The following is an 18,261-nucleotide window of genomic DNA, read 5'->3' as shown; positions in this document are numbered from 1 at the left end:
AATATTGAGCCCGTTCTCATCCTTTGGCGTCATATAGGTGACACCATATGACATTTCGTTGAAATACTACGCACATGGCACCCTTTAGCGTGAATATAACACGCAGAACCCAAGGCGTCATACACGTTACTGGCATCCTTTAGCGTCAATATGAGACGCAGACCCTACCCCAGACCTAAACCTACCCATAACAGTGCGTGTTATATTCACGCTAAAGGGTGCCATGTGCGTAAGATTTCAACGAAATGTCATATGGCGTCACCTATATGACGCCAAAGGATGAGAATGTGTTGGAAAATTCTAGATCTGAATTGAAGACTCAATTGAGACCAAAGGGTCTGTGTATCCATTTATAGTACCAAAGATTCTCTGCTTCACTGGCTCCAGGGTGCCCTCCAAAATTAATAATGTCAGCCAGGGCAGGAAACATGGGACAGGGAGGCAAGGGGTTGCTGTAATTGGACAACAAAGTTCTCAACGTTCATTAGTCACAAGCGTTGTGCCAAAAGCCAGAGAGCTGACTACATAGGTAGCATTTTAAGGCATTATAGGCACATTCCCATCACAAAGACTGTCCTATGATGCCATTTTGGACAAAAAAAAAAAAAAAAATAGAAAGAAAATTTGGAACAACTTGAGATTTGGAACAACTTGAGGGTGATTAAGCAATGACAAAATTTTACTTTTTGGGTGAATTATCCCAATAGTCCTATCCTATAATAGAATATAATATACATCAAAAATTCATAATAAAATATAATTTATTCTAATTATAATAATGGGATTTGTTCTAAAATATAATAATATAAATATATATATATATATATATATATATATATATATATATATATATATATATATACAGTAAGTTGCACAGACTTTTTGCTCACGTAGATGTAGTAGATCGTCTTATAAAGTTCCATATCAGTTAGAATGCTGCCTTAGAAGTCAGTCGTCTATGTAGAACAGCTCACTAGCCATTGGAACAAAGCCATAATGTGTGGCTGGAGAGTTTTGGCTGTGGTTCCCTTTATTCCAAGCTACAGTAGCCACTGGCAGTGTACTGGAATTGTGGGAATTGTAGGCATACTCTCCCTCTATTTACATTTAATTAGATCAGCAAATGGAGCTGCAAGCTCTTATCTTCAATAAAGGCCTTCACTGATCTCTAGAGGTCAATTTCATGCCTCTGAGTGATAATGCTGATAGTAATTGCCATGATTATCATCAGAATTATTGCAGCTCTCATCAATGGCTGACTCCGGGCCTGTTATATTATTAACCTCTATGCTTAAGCATGTCATTTGGCCGTAGCTTGTTGGATACTAACTCACCACGATCACAGGGTCCTAAAGGTCCTGATGTGCGTACGGCTGGCCTGGTGAGTCAAACTCTATCAATTAATCATGGGAGCATGCTCTAAATGTCCTCGCAGAATCAATGCTAATTTATCTGTAAATATAAGACCTAATCGTTAAATTAAGTAGAATGGAAACAAATATTCCAGTTTGGGACTAAATGTACTGTAAAAGATTAAAAATCACCCAAATGAAAAGCCTACCATTATTCTGAATATTACATTGGACGTGTTCAACTCAATTTCTATGTTATGGTGCAGAAAGAGCTCATAATCATCTCTGGCTTCAGCCTGCATTTATAATTTATGTAGGGGTCATTATAAGGCCTGATGTCCACTTGTCACTGCTTTGTGACACACTTTAAATGATCGCTCACATCCTCTCCCAGCTAAATGGATTGGATCAGGAGTTAATTGCCCTGAATTTTAAGTGGCCCCTCATTCCTGTCAAACAAGATGAATGGGAACGAGAGAGAGACACAAGAACAGAAAGAGACATTTCAAAGAAAAAGGGGTAAAGTTCATTGCTTGCAGCTCAGGGTCGCCGTCTTTATGAATCATAATTCTAGCTTTGAAAAAAAAAGCATTGTTATTGTCTCATAAACTCAGGGCTGTTGTTCTATACACGCTTGTATCCACTTGCCTGTAACATTCACAATCAGGTTCATTAAAAAATGTATTGCATATCACAGCGAAATCACAGTGTTGCTATATGATTATTGAGCTTTTCTTGGGTATTCTTGAGGTGTTGCTAAGTAGTTAGGTAAGGTGGTCGCTTATAAGTCAAAGAAAGCTTTATAGTCAATGAGGGAACAACCATAAGTCAAATCACCTCCCCTCAAAAAGACAAATTTTCCCCACAAAATACATCTGAAATGCGGCTCTGGGTGGAAATAATGAGGATAGGCTAATTTAGAGCAAAAGTGTCAGTCAGACATTATTATACATATCTATATATACACACACGCCAAGCACTGCTGTACTGAAATGCCTTCAGAGACAGGCATCCCCTAAGGCGAATATTTGTGGAATAAATGTGGCTGGGCTCTTTAGAGGGACACTAATGAAACCTCTCACTCTCCTCACACCCCGCTGCCCCGCATGTTCGGCAGCTCAATCGATCATTCAAGCGTGTGGGGGGAGAGAGGGTTGCAGAGGAGGGGGGTTGGGGTCAGTGCTGATGTGAGGGGTTTCTGAGGCGACCCTGCTTGTTTTAAAGGCCATGGTGAAGTAAGAAGGTGGTGCGCTGAGAGGTGCAGAGGGGGGCGGTACTGTAGCTCTCCAGAGATGGAGGCACGGGAGAGTTAATGAACAAAACGACACATGCTGCACATACTGACAGTGGCCGCGGTTATGCATGGCTGCTCGCATTATATCATCTCTGGGGTACGTACCCCGCACCCCACCTTTATTCGTTCACACACAAACCATCTGTAGCACAGTTAAAGGATCAGAATGCAAGAAATCTGTTTCTGGTTGAGTCTCTTCTTCAGGAGAAAAGAATGAGAATGAGAGTATTAAAAATGAACAGTAAAGAAAGGGTTCTGTTTCCCAAACAAAATATAGAAATCTAATGCTGTTCTAAAATGACATTTAAGCAGGCATTTTATGCAGGCATGGAAATGTAGGCATTTAAATAAATAAATAAATCAAATATATTTATAAAAAAATACGTATATATGCAAATATTAATATGAAAATATTTAAGCAGGTATTTTATGCAGGCAGGGAAATGTAGGCATTTATTTAAATAAATAAATAAAATATATTTATAAAAAAATACTTATGAAAATATTTAAGCAGGCATTTTAGACAGGCAGGAAAATGCAGGCATTTAGTTTATTTATTTATTTAATAAATAATTAAATAATTAAATGTTTGTCTTTGTAAGCAATTTCATAAAATAATAAATTTTTATTAAATAATCCAAAGCATAATTGTAATTGTAAGCAAAGCAAAACATAATTAATTGATGCAAATATTGGCATGAAATTGTGCATATTTACATTATGATATATTTATGATATTCGACTTATGTTTTCTTTCTTTAATAATCTTGAAAATATGAGATCATTCACAAATATATACAGTAAGATAATAATAATAATAATAATAAGTTTAATTTATATAGCGCATTTGCCAAGCGCAAGGACGCTTCACAATAAAAGTAAAGAACAAACAATCAGTTCACACATAAATGGACAATAGACATTTGCCCAGTGCAAGAAAATGAGCGATTGCAGTTGCATATCGCATTACATTTGGAATACAGACAAAAAACAAAAAAAAGAAATGACACTATTTACAGACAGCATGGGCAGTTGAAGTAAAGATGCAAAGGACTAATGGTACCTAAATTAACATTATGACTGTAATACAGAGTTATGAAAAATGTTTTGAAAAACATGCCATGACTGATAATACTGTTTAAACAAATGGGTTTTGAGTTTAGACTTAAATTCATGCAGCTTGGTTGTTGTCCTAAGAGCCAGGGGAAGAGAGTTCCATAGCTTAGGGTCTATAACGGGAAAAGACCTGCCACCCATAGGTGAAAGACGAAATCTCGAAATCTACGAAAAGATGGATTGTCATTTTTTAAACTAACCAACCAGGTTACAAATAATCATACTGCAGCAGCGGTGGGCTCGGGGAGGGTGTTTAGATGCGGGGTACAGCAGCGATGTGAGGGTAGAGGGGAAGCAGATGGATAGAGAAAGAGGAGGAGAACGACCTGTACTGGAATTAAGCCATTGCTGAGATGTCAATTTGACTTCTGCACAGCAGAGACCCATTCCTGTGCCAACACACCTGGGACAACAACTGACTGGTCCAGGGCAGATCTAGAAATAGATCTAAACGATATGAGTACAGGGCTTTAGAACGCTCCCAAGATCACCTTACAGCACAGGAACCTCCTTTAGGAGAGAGAAAAATTAGGATACCACAAGCAAATCTAGGAGTATAGACTTCACATCCCCACAGAATCCCACTTTAAACAATGAGAAGAATGATTACTAATTCAGTGAGAGATAAATATCCGCATAGGAAAGCATGGAGACTGTTACACAGAACAGACACAGCCAGTGCTCTACTGTAGATAAGAAACCATAACACTGAAAGGCTTTTTCCACTACAAAATCATTAAAAGAACACTTCCTTATGGGCAACCCGCTGTACCATTTTAGGTCAGTGTGTCCTTACTTAAAGTGCAGCGGCCGAGACCAGGGATCAGGGGTCCCGCCAGAACAAACGAGAGCCACAGGAACGTGACATGGGTGAGTGAAGCAGAGGAAAAGCGAGGAGGGACTGTTGAAAAGTCAGGCATGGTTGCACAGGGGTGACGGTTGGCCCCCTGACTCCGCTGAGCAAGGCTGATGATAGAGTCTCTCATGCAGTCAGATCAGCTATTCATCGTGTGCCAACAGCAGACAACAACTCGTAGACTGGAGCTGACGGAGCCAACGCAGGGTTAGTAAACCCACTTATGAAAAATGACCTGATCAGAGCCAGCTGAGAGACTTCACCATAGTTTCTACCAAAACACCATTTTTAATAAAATAACTTAAAATAAAATAATAAAGAAGATTAGTTTTATAGTTTGAAGGAAATCATATCAATTGATTATGGATTTACGTTTGGGGTAAACCTTTGTGAGTGAATCATTGAGTCATTTGCTCAACTGATTTGTTCAAAACACTGATTCATTCAGGAACTAAAACTGTGTGAGGGAATCACTGAATAATTTGCTCATCCGATTTGTTCAAAAAAACGAATTCTTTCTAAACGAAACAAGCGATGGTATTTGAGATGAGTTACGCGCTGCATCAGAAATCAATTACTTCCCCACTATATATGCGAAAAACAGTAAGCCAACAGAGCAGTACGTCCGAATACAAAGTATTCAAAAAAAAGTACACGGGTGACCTTCCGCCCGAGACGGTTGACGGTTGAGATACAACACGGTTAAGAAGTAAATTCAAATTCAAATGTAGACAGTATGCGGTTTCGGACACACTGATGGAATCATTCTCTCAACCGATTTGTTACAAAGCACTGATTTATTCACTAATAAAAAGAGTGAGTCTTTGAAATCGTTCGCTCAACATATTCGTTTAATAGCACAGATTCATTCAGGAACGAACCCCCACTACCATGTGTTGCTCAGAGATGCGCAATGCTGTATATATATAATAGGAATGTTCATTTTCTGGCATTTTTAAATAGACAGTAAAACTTTCAAATGGCTTTTAGAACATTTAAATGTGGCGCATTTATCAAAAAAAGAACAAGAATGTCTTTCTTGGTTTCTGGAAAGAAGGCGTGTAAATTACAGATGTGCGGTTGAGTTTGACAGCCCTGCCACATCTTTAACTGAACGCATCCGGATGGTCAGGTCATGACACCTGTCCCATAAAGCACAGCACTCTCTCAAGAAGGCATGTTACGACGACTGTAAATTTTCAGGTGCGAGCACAGAGTAAGGACAGGGAAAAAGAGCAAGGGGTGTGACACGGTTCTGTTTCAAACAAAGAGAAAAATGTGTGCCAGGTGTACACATACACACACTTTGGCAGGATAGTCTTTACCTGTCAAACAACAGGCCGAGACACATTTATACACAAAAGAGGGCTGTCCTTCATGTAAACCCGCACCTTCTTCTGAAATTTACAGCCTTCTTTTTTTACTGCCGAAGGATGGCTGACACTGTCTGCTACATGAGGGCACGGTGGTTATAAATCACATGGCACACTCTCTCCTGCTCTTTTCACTGCCGTGAAAGAGGAAAATGAACAGCAGACACATGTCGAAAAATGCAAAATCAATAGCAACATGAAACGTGGGAGTTTGCATTTATTATGTTATAAATGATCAAATTATAGCACAGTGGTTTTTAACTGGTTTTGCTTCAGGATTTTACTCTGAACATGAAGGCCCGACTTTACACAATTTCAAAATAGTTTAAAACATAAATATTCCAAAAATTATTATTAATATTATATTGAAAACGATATTATTTATCATGAATGAAACATTATATTCCAGTGCATATAGTACATTTCTTATAAGTAATTCAATTAAAATAATTTTATTTATTCAGGACAGTGCACATGAATGAATGATAAATTAAAATAATGTATTAAATTTAATTAAACGATTCAATATTACTCAATTAATAATAATTACATTTATTTATTTACTTGCTTGTCTTTTTTCTTGGCATGTCATGCAACCTGTTCATATTGTACTGATAAATATGCAGCAAAAAAAGAATTCAAATTGTCGACATACAGTAAGCTTTGACGTCAAAAACAGATGATATGCACTTTTCTCTTCTCTTTTAAAAGTTGTAAGCCTATATATTTTTGCTATTTTCCTATCTATGCATGATTAGAAGTTAAGTTGCAAATAATTATTTGCATTCAGTATTGTTTTGTCCTGCTGTCTGCAACACACCAGTCGAGAACCACTGATCTAGTACATTCTCTCGCTCTGGTATCCGCCAGCGTGGTTGATATGAGGCCAGTAAATCACAATGGAAGCCTCTTAACCTCTCTGTGATCTGAACATTAAAGAAATATTTAGAGTGTTTGAGCAATACATCTACACTAAGATCTCTCATAGGGATTAACAGCACACAAGCAGTATAACAATTCATTCTACAGATGAGGCAAAATGCCATCAATCATAACTGTTTATCCCTCATGTAAAACAAAGTACCACATTTCAGAAACAGAGGCGCTGCCAAATGGTTTTTACTGTAAATGTTTTCTGCCCATTGCCACAGTTTGATAGACAGCTATGAGATATGAAAAACAAAACGATGGACAAACGAGGAAAGACTGAAACCTTTTCCAACTGAAAGTACTCTCATGAATATTAACTATAAATGTAGTGACATTTGAACCTGGCCAATCACCAACCACCAAATGTAATACGCTCTCTGTGTTTATGTGACTAAAAGCCTAAATTACATCTGTTCGGTTTAGAAAGCAATCTTATCTCTTCACAAGACTTGGATTAAACCGATTGGTTCTTTTTGCGATGCTCTAATTAGCTTTTTTGGATTCCTGGACTTTCAATGGAGGGACAGAGACCACTCAGGTTTCATTAATAATCACTTCATTTGTGTTTTGAAGACTAATCAAACTGGTTAAAGGTCATATATCTAAAACTGTTTGTTGAACATCTCAATATCAAACATGAGTGAAAATGAATGCTAACACTTTTTCAGAATAATACTACATAATTCTGTCACCATCAATTCTAAAATTTTATAATATTCTAATATTCTGTCATCAAGTCCCGTACAGCAGCAATAACCAACAGCACCAGCAGAATCAGCAGTGTAGATCTATTCTGATCTATTCAGATCAAGACAGAACATATCAAAATGATCATATCCATTAACATGCCAAAAATGCCATGCCAACCAGTTTTTATGACAAAATATTTTTAAGAACTGTCAATATTTAATAATGAATGCAACTCCATAATTAATTTTCTATCATCATTTACAAGTAAATTGTTTTCGGAACACATATTGCATGAACAATTTTCTTTTATAAATTCATTATGGAGTTTCATTCATTACTCATTATTTAATGAATTTCATTTTGGAGTGAGGTTACTGTAATTGAACGGCGGGATTTCTTCTTTTAATTTTATTAACAAGAGGCCTGTCTTCTGGCATCTAAGCAGTGGGCACAAAGAGGAAGATGGGGGAGAAGAAGATTAAATCATGGTGCCACCACCACTGTAGCCCTCTGATACAAAAAATACATGAACTCCAGCTGCTGTAGAAGCTGGATTTATTAAAGGCTCTCACGAAAACGAGAGGTTTTGAGGTTTCACATGGGCCATTCGTCTCCCACTATCTTGCGGCGCTCTCCTCCTCGACTCCAGCTCCGATAAAACCCCATGATCTATGTCCTCGCCCCCTCCCACGGCCCCACCGGGCGACAGAGACCAGAGCACGAATCGGGAAAGAGGATGTCTTTCCCATAGTATGACATAATGCCTGTTTCAAAAGACAATACACACAATCATAACAGCGGCAAATGGACTTCCGCACTAAATCCAATGATTCTTTACAGGGAGACAGCTATGGGAAAAAGTCAACCGGTGATCAGAGCATCTCATATGACACCATTAACGTGACAACACCTGCCCGTGCCTGTGCATTTGTGCAAGTGTGTTTGCAAGTGTGAGAAATGTCCTGTTGACAACAGACAGCTGTGATGATGAGTGCGAGTGAAGGATCAAGCACGAGAGGACATGCAACCACTCTCAGTGTCAGACCTCGAGTCCCACTACACCCCTTCTATGACTGAGAAATGACAGACAGAGTGTTTAGACTGCAGATGGCCGTCAAGCTCATCACATATTCAGACTTGAGAGAGCTTGCTCAAGGGAAGCTGTCATGTTATCAAGATCGCTGTCTTATTGGAGGAAAAATTCATTAAAGAAGATACAATTCGATAAACCTATCTCTTGTGCATTTGGATGGTGTGTTTTTGAAACAGATGATCTGATTGCTTGGTTGGATATGGTGACTAAAATATGTGAGATAACCTGATATTCTCAAGTATGCATCCAATGGACACTTCACAATCCCATGAAGCCATAACAGCAACATGACACCAAAGGTCACATGGAAATGTCCAGTTTGTGCAGCACCCCTGCATACTTACAGAACATGATTAGCAGTCAAATACGTTTTTCATCAAATGCAGTACATATTCTGACAGTATTTAGAAATTGGATGTGTCGCAGAATTGTAGCCAAATGCAACCAGCTAATCTAAGCACACAACATAGTGAGGTCATGTGACACACACACAAACAGAGGACCCTATTTTAATGATCTAAGCGCATGGTCTAAAGCGCACGGCGCAAGTGCACTTAGGGCGTGTCCGAATCCACTTTTGCTACTTTAATGATGCTTAATCAGTCCCTATTCTCTTAATGAGGGGTATCGGGCGTATCGTGCAATCTTATTTTGGGGCGTATCGTGCAATAAACCAATCAGAGTCTCATCTCCCATTCCCGTTAAAAGCCAGTTGCGCTCGCGCCATGGCGGATTCGCTATTTACATGGCGGAATTTGCAAGCGGAAAAACTGAACGCTTCTCTAGCGAGGAAACAGATCTGCTCTACGCGAGGTTAAAGCACCGAGCAGACCATATACGGGACATGTATATGTGTATGTGAAGTGTATGCCCGCTGTGGACCCGCCTATAACCCATTGACTTTAGACCAGGTTTCATTTTCCAGTCTATTTCAGTTGCCTCAAAATAGCAATGCGCCAACAATGCGCCTGAACACACCTCGTTTTCAGACCAGCACGCCAATGGACTCACAAATGGGCGCAAATGCACTTGCTATTTAAACAACGTGGCGTAGGATGTAATAAAATAATAAGAAAATAAAAAATAAAAAGAAAATAATAACTGCGTCAGGCTAGCAAACTAGCATAACACACTTGCGCCGCATTGCACCGGATATATGATAGGGCACACAGTCTTACCTGGCAAAGAAGGACGCAGCAGCGGAGGTGCCACTGGAGGGCGCTGTGGTTACTGGAGCAGGAGGTGGAGCAGCAGGGTTGCTGTACGCAGTCGGGCGGTCGGCATTGTATCGGTTGAGCGCGGCTTCGTTTAGACCCTCCCGGTTGCCCTCCGACACCATTTGAGAGATCTGTATGCAAGTAAACATGGGAATTAAAATCAATGTGCGAAACAAATAACTAAATAAGAGCCAAATGCAGTGTAGTTTTGGTAATGTTCTCAATTTGGTATTTTAACCCCCCCCCCCCCCCCCCCCCCCCCCCCCCCCCCGATGTGCATGGGATAAGGGCTGAAAACACTCTATTTTTGTCTGAACTACAGCAGCGGTAGCTCCACGCAGACGTCTCTAGAAAGTGTCCCAGGTCACGCAGTGGCAGTGAGTAAGTTTAGCACAGATTCTGCCAGGCATTCAGATAAACAATTCAGCTTAGACGTGAGTCATGAGAAACAGCCCTGATAAGTGTGCTGTGAAGGGCCTACAGCATGGCTGCCTTTCTTAAACAAGCATTCAGCCAGACCCACTCAGGAAGATTTGGAAATAATCCGGACCCCCTTCCCTGCCCCAGCTGTAAATAGATGGTGAGGGCACTGCTGTTGCTGTGGGCCGGGGTCTGTCATTTCGCCCCAAATAAGGACACACGAGTCCCTGAGGAGGATGAGCTCTGCTGTACAGTGAACCAGCAGCCCTCTGTGTTTACCCAGAATGCTTCACCAATGTAGGGAAGTATCACTCAGATAAGCTTGGAAGGATAGTGAGAAAACCCAGATCAGTGCATTTGTTGCTAAAAATGTCCAGGAGTGGACATTATATATATGCATCACAAGACAATTCTGATTTTTTTGATAAACATTTCCAACAAAGTGTAATTTTGAAATAAAATTACCTTGGTTTTGCTATTTGCAATTTGCGTATCCTAAACACAGAAAAATTACAGCCTGATATTTTCACACTTTTTGCGTGATTTGACAAAATTACAGCTTTGGTTGGAAATGATAAATATATCTGGTAAAAAAATGTTTCTCAAAAATGTCTCTTTTCATATCATGTTTCATATTTCATCTCAATCAAGCATGCTCTTTAAGACATTGTTATTAAAATGTATACATTTTATTATTATGATTAATAATAATAAAATCTATTATGTATAATAATAGACATGTAAAAAATAATATAATGGTGAATTTATATATTACAGCCATATTATATAATATACATATTATAGCCATATTTATTATAAATTACAGTATTATTATTATTATGATTAGATTTTAATTTTATACATATATATATAATACATTGTGATTTATTTTACAATAAAAAACAATGATGCATGTAATAAAGGGACGAGTTTTCGAGACAGATCTTCATAAAAAATTGTGATTTTATACACACAAAAAAAGTGATAAAATATGAACCCCTGGGACATAAGACAGTTTTTCTGCACAGCTTTTCTCACCAAATTAAAGACGCTTCGCCACTTTGCATCTGCAAACAGGCCTAACAGTACAAATAGTGACTTTCACACCTCGAAGAAAGATAGAGTCTAAACTGAGCCGTTGAAAAGCCAAAGGCTCATGCTGTCTTCACAGCCTCACATGTGTTATTTCGGTCTGGCTGCAGGTATGGTGGCAAAACGCACAGCAGTCTTAAAATACTCCATGATAGCACATGACTGACAGGTATATATAGTAGCGTCTGGACTCGATACACTTCCTTAACTCCGCATTGGTCTGGGCAGACATCCATGTGACCAAGCAATGAATTTACAGTAGGTGTGTTTGTATTTGACAACTGCAGGAGCTGCTGGAGTAAATGGAACGAAACGTCATGGGAATAACCATGAACCATTAATAAACCTGATAATGAACCGCTAATAATGGACACAATATTGATCATCTGCCAACAAAAGATCAGTAATACAGATTTATATAACAATGTCATCCTACATCAAACAAAAGAACGGGTCAATCTACATATAAGCTACAGAGGGCAAGATGAAAAATATTAAAAAGCTTTTATCCATTATTAATGATTGAATTAGGCTTTTTTTTACCACAAAGCTAAATCCAGCTCATTCAGTACAAGCGATGATCTGATGACATAATAGTCATAATCTAATTCTAATCATGCAAATCTCCTTCCTCAAGCCAGAATGATTATGGAAATTAAGCTGCAAAAATGGGTGTTTTGAAATCAGAATCATGAGCAAATGAACATACTGTATACTTATTAAGAATTCAGAAACAGTGTGAACTAGACAGGTACACAGAGGTTAGCCAATCATAACAGGTCATTTGAAAGTCTTAAAGGTACAGTAGAAAAAAAAAGTCATAAAAAATAAATGATGACTGGTTTTGGTGTGTGTGTGTGTGGGGGGGGGGGGGGGGGGGGGGTGCAGTGAATGTACAATATGGTCTTTAAAAAATACTTCAATGAATCTTCAATGTTTGCTTTCCATGAGCTAAATGGCAATCCTATCCTCATGGTAGCACTGAAAAGACCCAGCCCTGCTCACAGCTAGTCAGACCACTTGGGAACCCACGGCTGATTTGCCATCTGTTGTGCAGGAATGAGAAGGAGCATTAAATACCAGCAGTGCCAAAAGCACAGATTGCACCTCTCTGCCCATCCTCCCATCATCCCTCCTTCCATTCTCAACCTCATTTACCGTACTTCTCCTCTCTCTCCACTGTCTGATATAGTAGCCCTTTGTTACATTTGTCCAAATGTAATACCCACATCCATCCATCCATCCATCTATGTTCAACTGTTTGACATTGACTTTGACCTTCATACTCCCTTTGCTGGCCCATATGGCTTTGTGAAGCTAAATTAAAAGTCTTAGCATTACTGATATCAGCCAGATAAAGGTTAATCAAAGATCAGCAGATAGCCAGGCACATTGCAAGTCTTCTGTCCAAGTTCTCCAGTTACAAATAATAGACTGTAAGAGAATTTTCTTCAGTACTTTTTATATGAACAAAAGGCATACAATTACTCTATCCTGTCTTTTTTATACATTTGAAATCCCATTACCTTGGGTTACGTGATATGTGAGGTGTTAGACTTCGAAACTAAAATATGTATAATGTATATATATATATATATATATATACATAAATAAATAAAATAAAATAAAATAAATTTGTGTACAAAAGCCAAGTCCTGCCACATGCCAGTCTTGATATTTTACATTTCATGATGCCATCTAATTGTTGCAGAAACAGAGCAGATTCTACGAGTCCAGATAAAAAAAATGTCAGATAACGCTGATCAAGTCTTATTTAGAAACAAAGAGGCAGATTATCAAGAGATTATCATATTTCATGAATTTTAAGTCTTGAGAAGATAAATGTGATGTATAATGTCTTAGTATGTTATAAAATTGCAAATACTAAAGAAAGGAACTTTAATATTGCAGAAAAATATAATTCTTGTGATTTCTAGTGATTTATTCAAGCTTATTAGAATGCCGTGAGCACAATTATAGCAACTTCAACGCAGATGACGGATTGTCCCTGTGCGTGTGTGAAATAAATATCCAGCGCTTGTAATCTTTTGGAAGTCTCATTTCATGTGTTTCAACAGCAGGCCGGGATGCACCCCCTGTGACTGTCTTGGCTCCAGGTTTACATGACACCGGGGCCAAGTGCAGATGTGATGGATGAGGAAGGTAAAGAACATTTCTAAAAAACTGGAAATTTCCTGATGCAGCAGAAATACCCAAGAGAGGAATGGAAAGATCTAAAAGAAGGCCTTGAGTGGAGGATTCCTTCCACCCCGTTCCCCAGCGGATCCCTGCAGTCCCGCAAGGAGAGACTTCCTCATTCATCATAATTAAAGCCGGAACACACTGCACAGCCTGGATACTCCTTCCCTGGATATGTTAAGCACTATTCTTCACCACCATCCCATGAGCTCTCTCTATATCTATCTGTGACAGTTCAGATTCACTTCTCAATGGAATGGAAAACGGGGAATGGAATGGATGCCCTGCAGAAAGAAAGAAAAACATGGGATATACAAAAAAAAAAGATGACAAATATTTTTTTACTGAGATAATGTCTATCTATCTATCTATCTATCTATCTATCTATCTATCTATCTATCTATCTATCTATCTATCTATCTATCTATCTATCTATCGTTCTATCTATCGTTCTATCTATCTATCTATCGTTCTATCTATCTATCGTTCTATCTATCTATCTATCTATCTATCTATCTATCTATCTATATATCTATCATTCTATCTATCTATCTATCTATCTATCTATCTATCTATCTATCTATCTATCGTTCTATCTATCTATCGTTCTATCTATCTATCTATCGTTCTATCATTCTATCATTCTATTGCTATCTTTGTCTGTAAATCTGTAAGTCCTATAAACCTAAAGTAAAAAAAAAACACACAAAAAAAACAAGGCTTGGTCAAGTCAACACGTAAAGTTTTCTATTACAGTTTTTCTCAGTCGCTTTGGTGCATTTCTCACATCAACATTTGCACAACAGTTAATGCAGTTCTCAAAACAATTAGTACAAACTACAAAACCTAGTTGATAACCTGCAAATGCGTGTCACTTGCTCAAAATGGATAGCTCATTCCTCAAAAGCAAGTATTCATGTCAATGAAAGTGTCAATGTCATCAAGATGAAAAGTCCTGACACCACTGTTTAGGAACAAGATAGTCAAATGGCTTTGTCATGTTTTCATTATGACAGTTTACTCTGTAAATGTTTTCCAATGCAAAAAAAGTCAGATCTTGGTGACACTGCCTGAAAATGCTCAAGACAGCACTATATACTATTTGCACAGCCATTTGAAAACTACAGTAAAGTTACACATTACTGTATTTAGTGAGGTAACTGAGTACAAGACACTGGATATGTATGTTTCACATTTTTACTGCATATGCTCTTTGCAATTCTAATTTGTTCACAGCATTGTGCAAAAGAAAAAATACACCCTTATTTACAACAAACATAAACTCCCTTTGGGTAGAGCTGTGCACAGCTGTAAACAATATTGCAGTACATGAACTGAACATACAACATACATAGTACTGTAAATCATTCATGCACATCCATACGTTCCTCTCTGCTGGCCACATAAGTTCACCTGAGAGAAACTGTTCAATTTAGGAGACATTTTCATGAAAGAAAAATTATATACATTTTTTTTTTTTTTGCTTGACAGATTTTGACAACTAGTTCAACATTTTTGTATGTGATGACTCAAGCAATGAAATGAGGACTATTTGTTTTATATGGAATGACTATTCAGCATTCACAAGTATAGTTAATTTTGACTAACACGACATAAGCAAATGATAATGTTATAAAACAACAGAGAGTTGTATGAAAGCAATTGATGCATGTCCAAAAGCATTTGCAATTTGTTGGAAGGAATGAGAAATTGTTACTATGATGTGCACAAATGACTAAATGTTGTGGAGGTTGAACTAACTGTTGTGCAAATGTAAATAGTGATGTGAGAAATGCACCAAAGCGACTGAGAAAAACTGTAAAAAAAAAAAAAAAAAAAAAAAAACATTCATTCTACATTCATATATTCAAATTGCAATTCTGCATCAAGTTTTCTACTGTTGCAAACGTATGGCAAATATTAAAGCAAAAGACACATATTGTAGTCCATGGTGACTCATGCAATCCTCCTGTTCTTATTTTGGCACGGTTTACATTGATTGTGACATGAAGGAGTAGGCGAGCATGCAGCTATACTTGACCTGATGAATGTAAAATAGGGTTTGTATTCAGATTGTGTACAATCTATAAAGTAGAGAGACTCTTTGAATGAATCAATGTAATAGCACTTGACAGAGCAAAGGAGACCCCCTACGCCGTACAGATGCTCTCTGCCCATAGCATAAACTTCATAAACAAAGAAACCAGTTTAACGAGAGACTTCTTTCAGGAAATAATAAACATAGATTCAACAGTTTATATAAAAACATATTCAAGACTGAAGTTGCCTCATCATGCCTTTAAATGGGCCTGGACACAAGTCATAAGTGTCCGTTGGGTGGGAGCCACATTCCTCCTCCAAAGAAAGGGATGTGGGTTTCAGAAAAGAGCCCTCCTTGAGGAGATTTTATAAGGGATAAGACAAAGTCCACATGGAATGTCAGAGCTCTGTGTGTGGCATCCAAACTGTTTTTATAACAAGGTCCTGCATCCAGGGTAATTGTCACTATCGGAGCGACTCTCCAGCGCAAGCTTAACGGCTTCCTGTGCACAAAAACCAGCCCCTTGGGCAATGAAAGAGAGCGAGAGGAGGAGAGATACAGAAAATAAAGCAGATCTTAGCCAAAGTAAACAGAAGAGAAAAGCACAGAAGTCACAAAAGACTCATTGAGATGGAGAGGGAGATACAGAGCTCAAGGAGGAGAAGAACAGGCAGAACAAGGAACAGCTGAGAAACCAAATCCAGAGAGAATGTGTTTCAAGGAGGATGTTATTAGAGTGAGGTGAAGGGTGTGCCTCTCTACAGCCTAAATGACTTCCTAGTCCCACCGTGGTGTTATCAACTGGCACAATCAAGACTAGACCCACCAAAATCACATGAGCATCTTCAGGGAACAAATCACACACTCTGACTGTAAGACATATTCAAGACCAAATTCTTTGCCAGAATATGAGTCAAGATAGTTCACCAAAAAAAATGCATTATTCTGTCGTTATTTTCTCTCCCTCATGACGGTATAGCTTTATGTTGCTATTGTTTTCATTGAACATAAATAAATAAATAATATGAAAATGTTAAAATAATTATTTATTTTTATTATTTTGAGAGAATTATGACTAATTTTCTCGCTCAATCTGCTGACTGCTGCTGCTTCTGATTTAGGGAAAAGCTGCCCATAACTGCTGGTCTAGGATCAGTTTTCTCTGTAATAATAGCATATTGGCGAAACAGATTTGGTGATTGCACTCTTGAGAGCAACAAAGGTTTCTATTTACAATGTGTTTTGCAGCAGTCAATCACAAACATATCTGTTGAGTTCTTAAACGCAATGGCCAATCAGACTTGTTTAAGTTAGAATCCCCTCACCAATCCAATTTATCAAGAGCGTTTATGCTGGGATGAGTAGGTTTCATGACATTCTATTTAAATGTGTTTTTAAGGAGGACGCGCATCTAGCCGTACCCTGGAGTTGGCTCACTCTCCACCTATGTGTGTGTGTATATATATCAACTCATGAACATTTTAGACTGTCAATAGTCAAATTAAAATCACAACCTATTCTTGATTTCTTATTCTTTCTCAAAAACACATACACTAACACAACCCACTACTCTGTGGATACAATATAAAAGACCTTTGTTCACCACCATAAAAACATCTTAAATATCCCCTCCAGGTTGAAAAGTGAAACCACTTTTGGTCCAGACAAATGGTATGAAGATCAAGTCTGTTGAGGCCTATGACAACAATTACAAGTTTATGTTTATGTAACAAATAACATCTGTTCAGAATATGCTTATGTTTTTGTACTACATCCTTGGTACACATGTAATCACTGGAAGTGTCCGATGGTATGACATTATGTGCTATTATTTTCAGAACACTGTGAGCATTTTATGGTTTCCCTAATTAAAATCTGCTGTTGTTACAAAGCTTCACCTTGAGTCTTTGCTTTCTAAGCAGAAACAAATGTTACATGCAAATGCTGCAGATTTTTGTGAGTGAAAGGTCTCACTGAGACAGACATACAGTCTTAAAAATTATTCACAACTGTGTCTGAAGCAGAGCAGTATTATCATACTCTGAACTCTACATTAAATTTGCATGACAGATAAAGTATCTCTTTCTAAAAAGAAATACCATTATGCATTAGATGTCAATATTCCAACACATTTAGGAAGATCTAACAAATTTAACGAAATCTGTCTTTAATGAATCTGTCAGATGAATCCCACACCTCTTATGAGAGCATACACAGGTCAAACTCATGACCTGTCACTGTAACTAGTTTGTTAGATCATTTTCATACAGAAGCATCTTTGTCAAGACCCAAGTTCATTGAAAGGACACATTTGCAAAACATTCCTCTTAATCTACATGGGATTTTAAAGACTTGATTATTTGAATTGAATCAAAGAACATTTACCCACTCAACCACTTAGATGAAGACAGATCAAAGTGTCAATTCCCAAATATAGCCAACTGAACATTCCCTAAGGGATTCCTGTTTTTGTCTACCAACACTTAAATAAATGGTAACCTGAAAATGTACTTTAGGTGGTAACATCTAAATTATGGGATTGTATCATGTATTACATTTATACTCTAAACAATGCTGGACTGCTGTTT

At 38.0% G+C, this 18,261-nt stretch overlaps 1 protein-coding gene across 2 annotated transcripts in view; it reads right to left on the bottom strand.

Moving 5' to 3' along the window:
• The window catches only part of kif26ba (kinesin family member 26Ba), a 96,743-nt gene that overhangs the window by 44,737 nt on the left and 33,745 nt on the right, over positions 1-18,261 (bottom strand). For both annotated transcript variants that reach the window (XM_056256148.1, XM_056256147.1), the window contains exon 4: positions 9,883-10,052. In XM_056256148.1, the coding sequence (XP_056112123.1) occupies positions 9,883-10,052 (170 nt within the window). The remainder of the gene's footprint in view (positions 1-9,882; positions 10,053-18,261) is intronic.

This window comes from Rhinichthys klamathensis, unplaced genomic scaffold (assembly GCF_029890125.1).
Source record: "Rhinichthys klamathensis goyatoka isolate OS25496 unplaced genomic scaffold, OSU_Roscu_1.1 h1tg000123l_1, whole genome shotgun sequence".
Lineage (NCBI taxonomy): Eukaryota > Metazoa > Chordata > Actinopteri > Cypriniformes > Leuciscidae > Rhinichthys > Rhinichthys klamathensis.
This window is presented reverse-complemented; position numbering and strand designations above follow the sequence as displayed.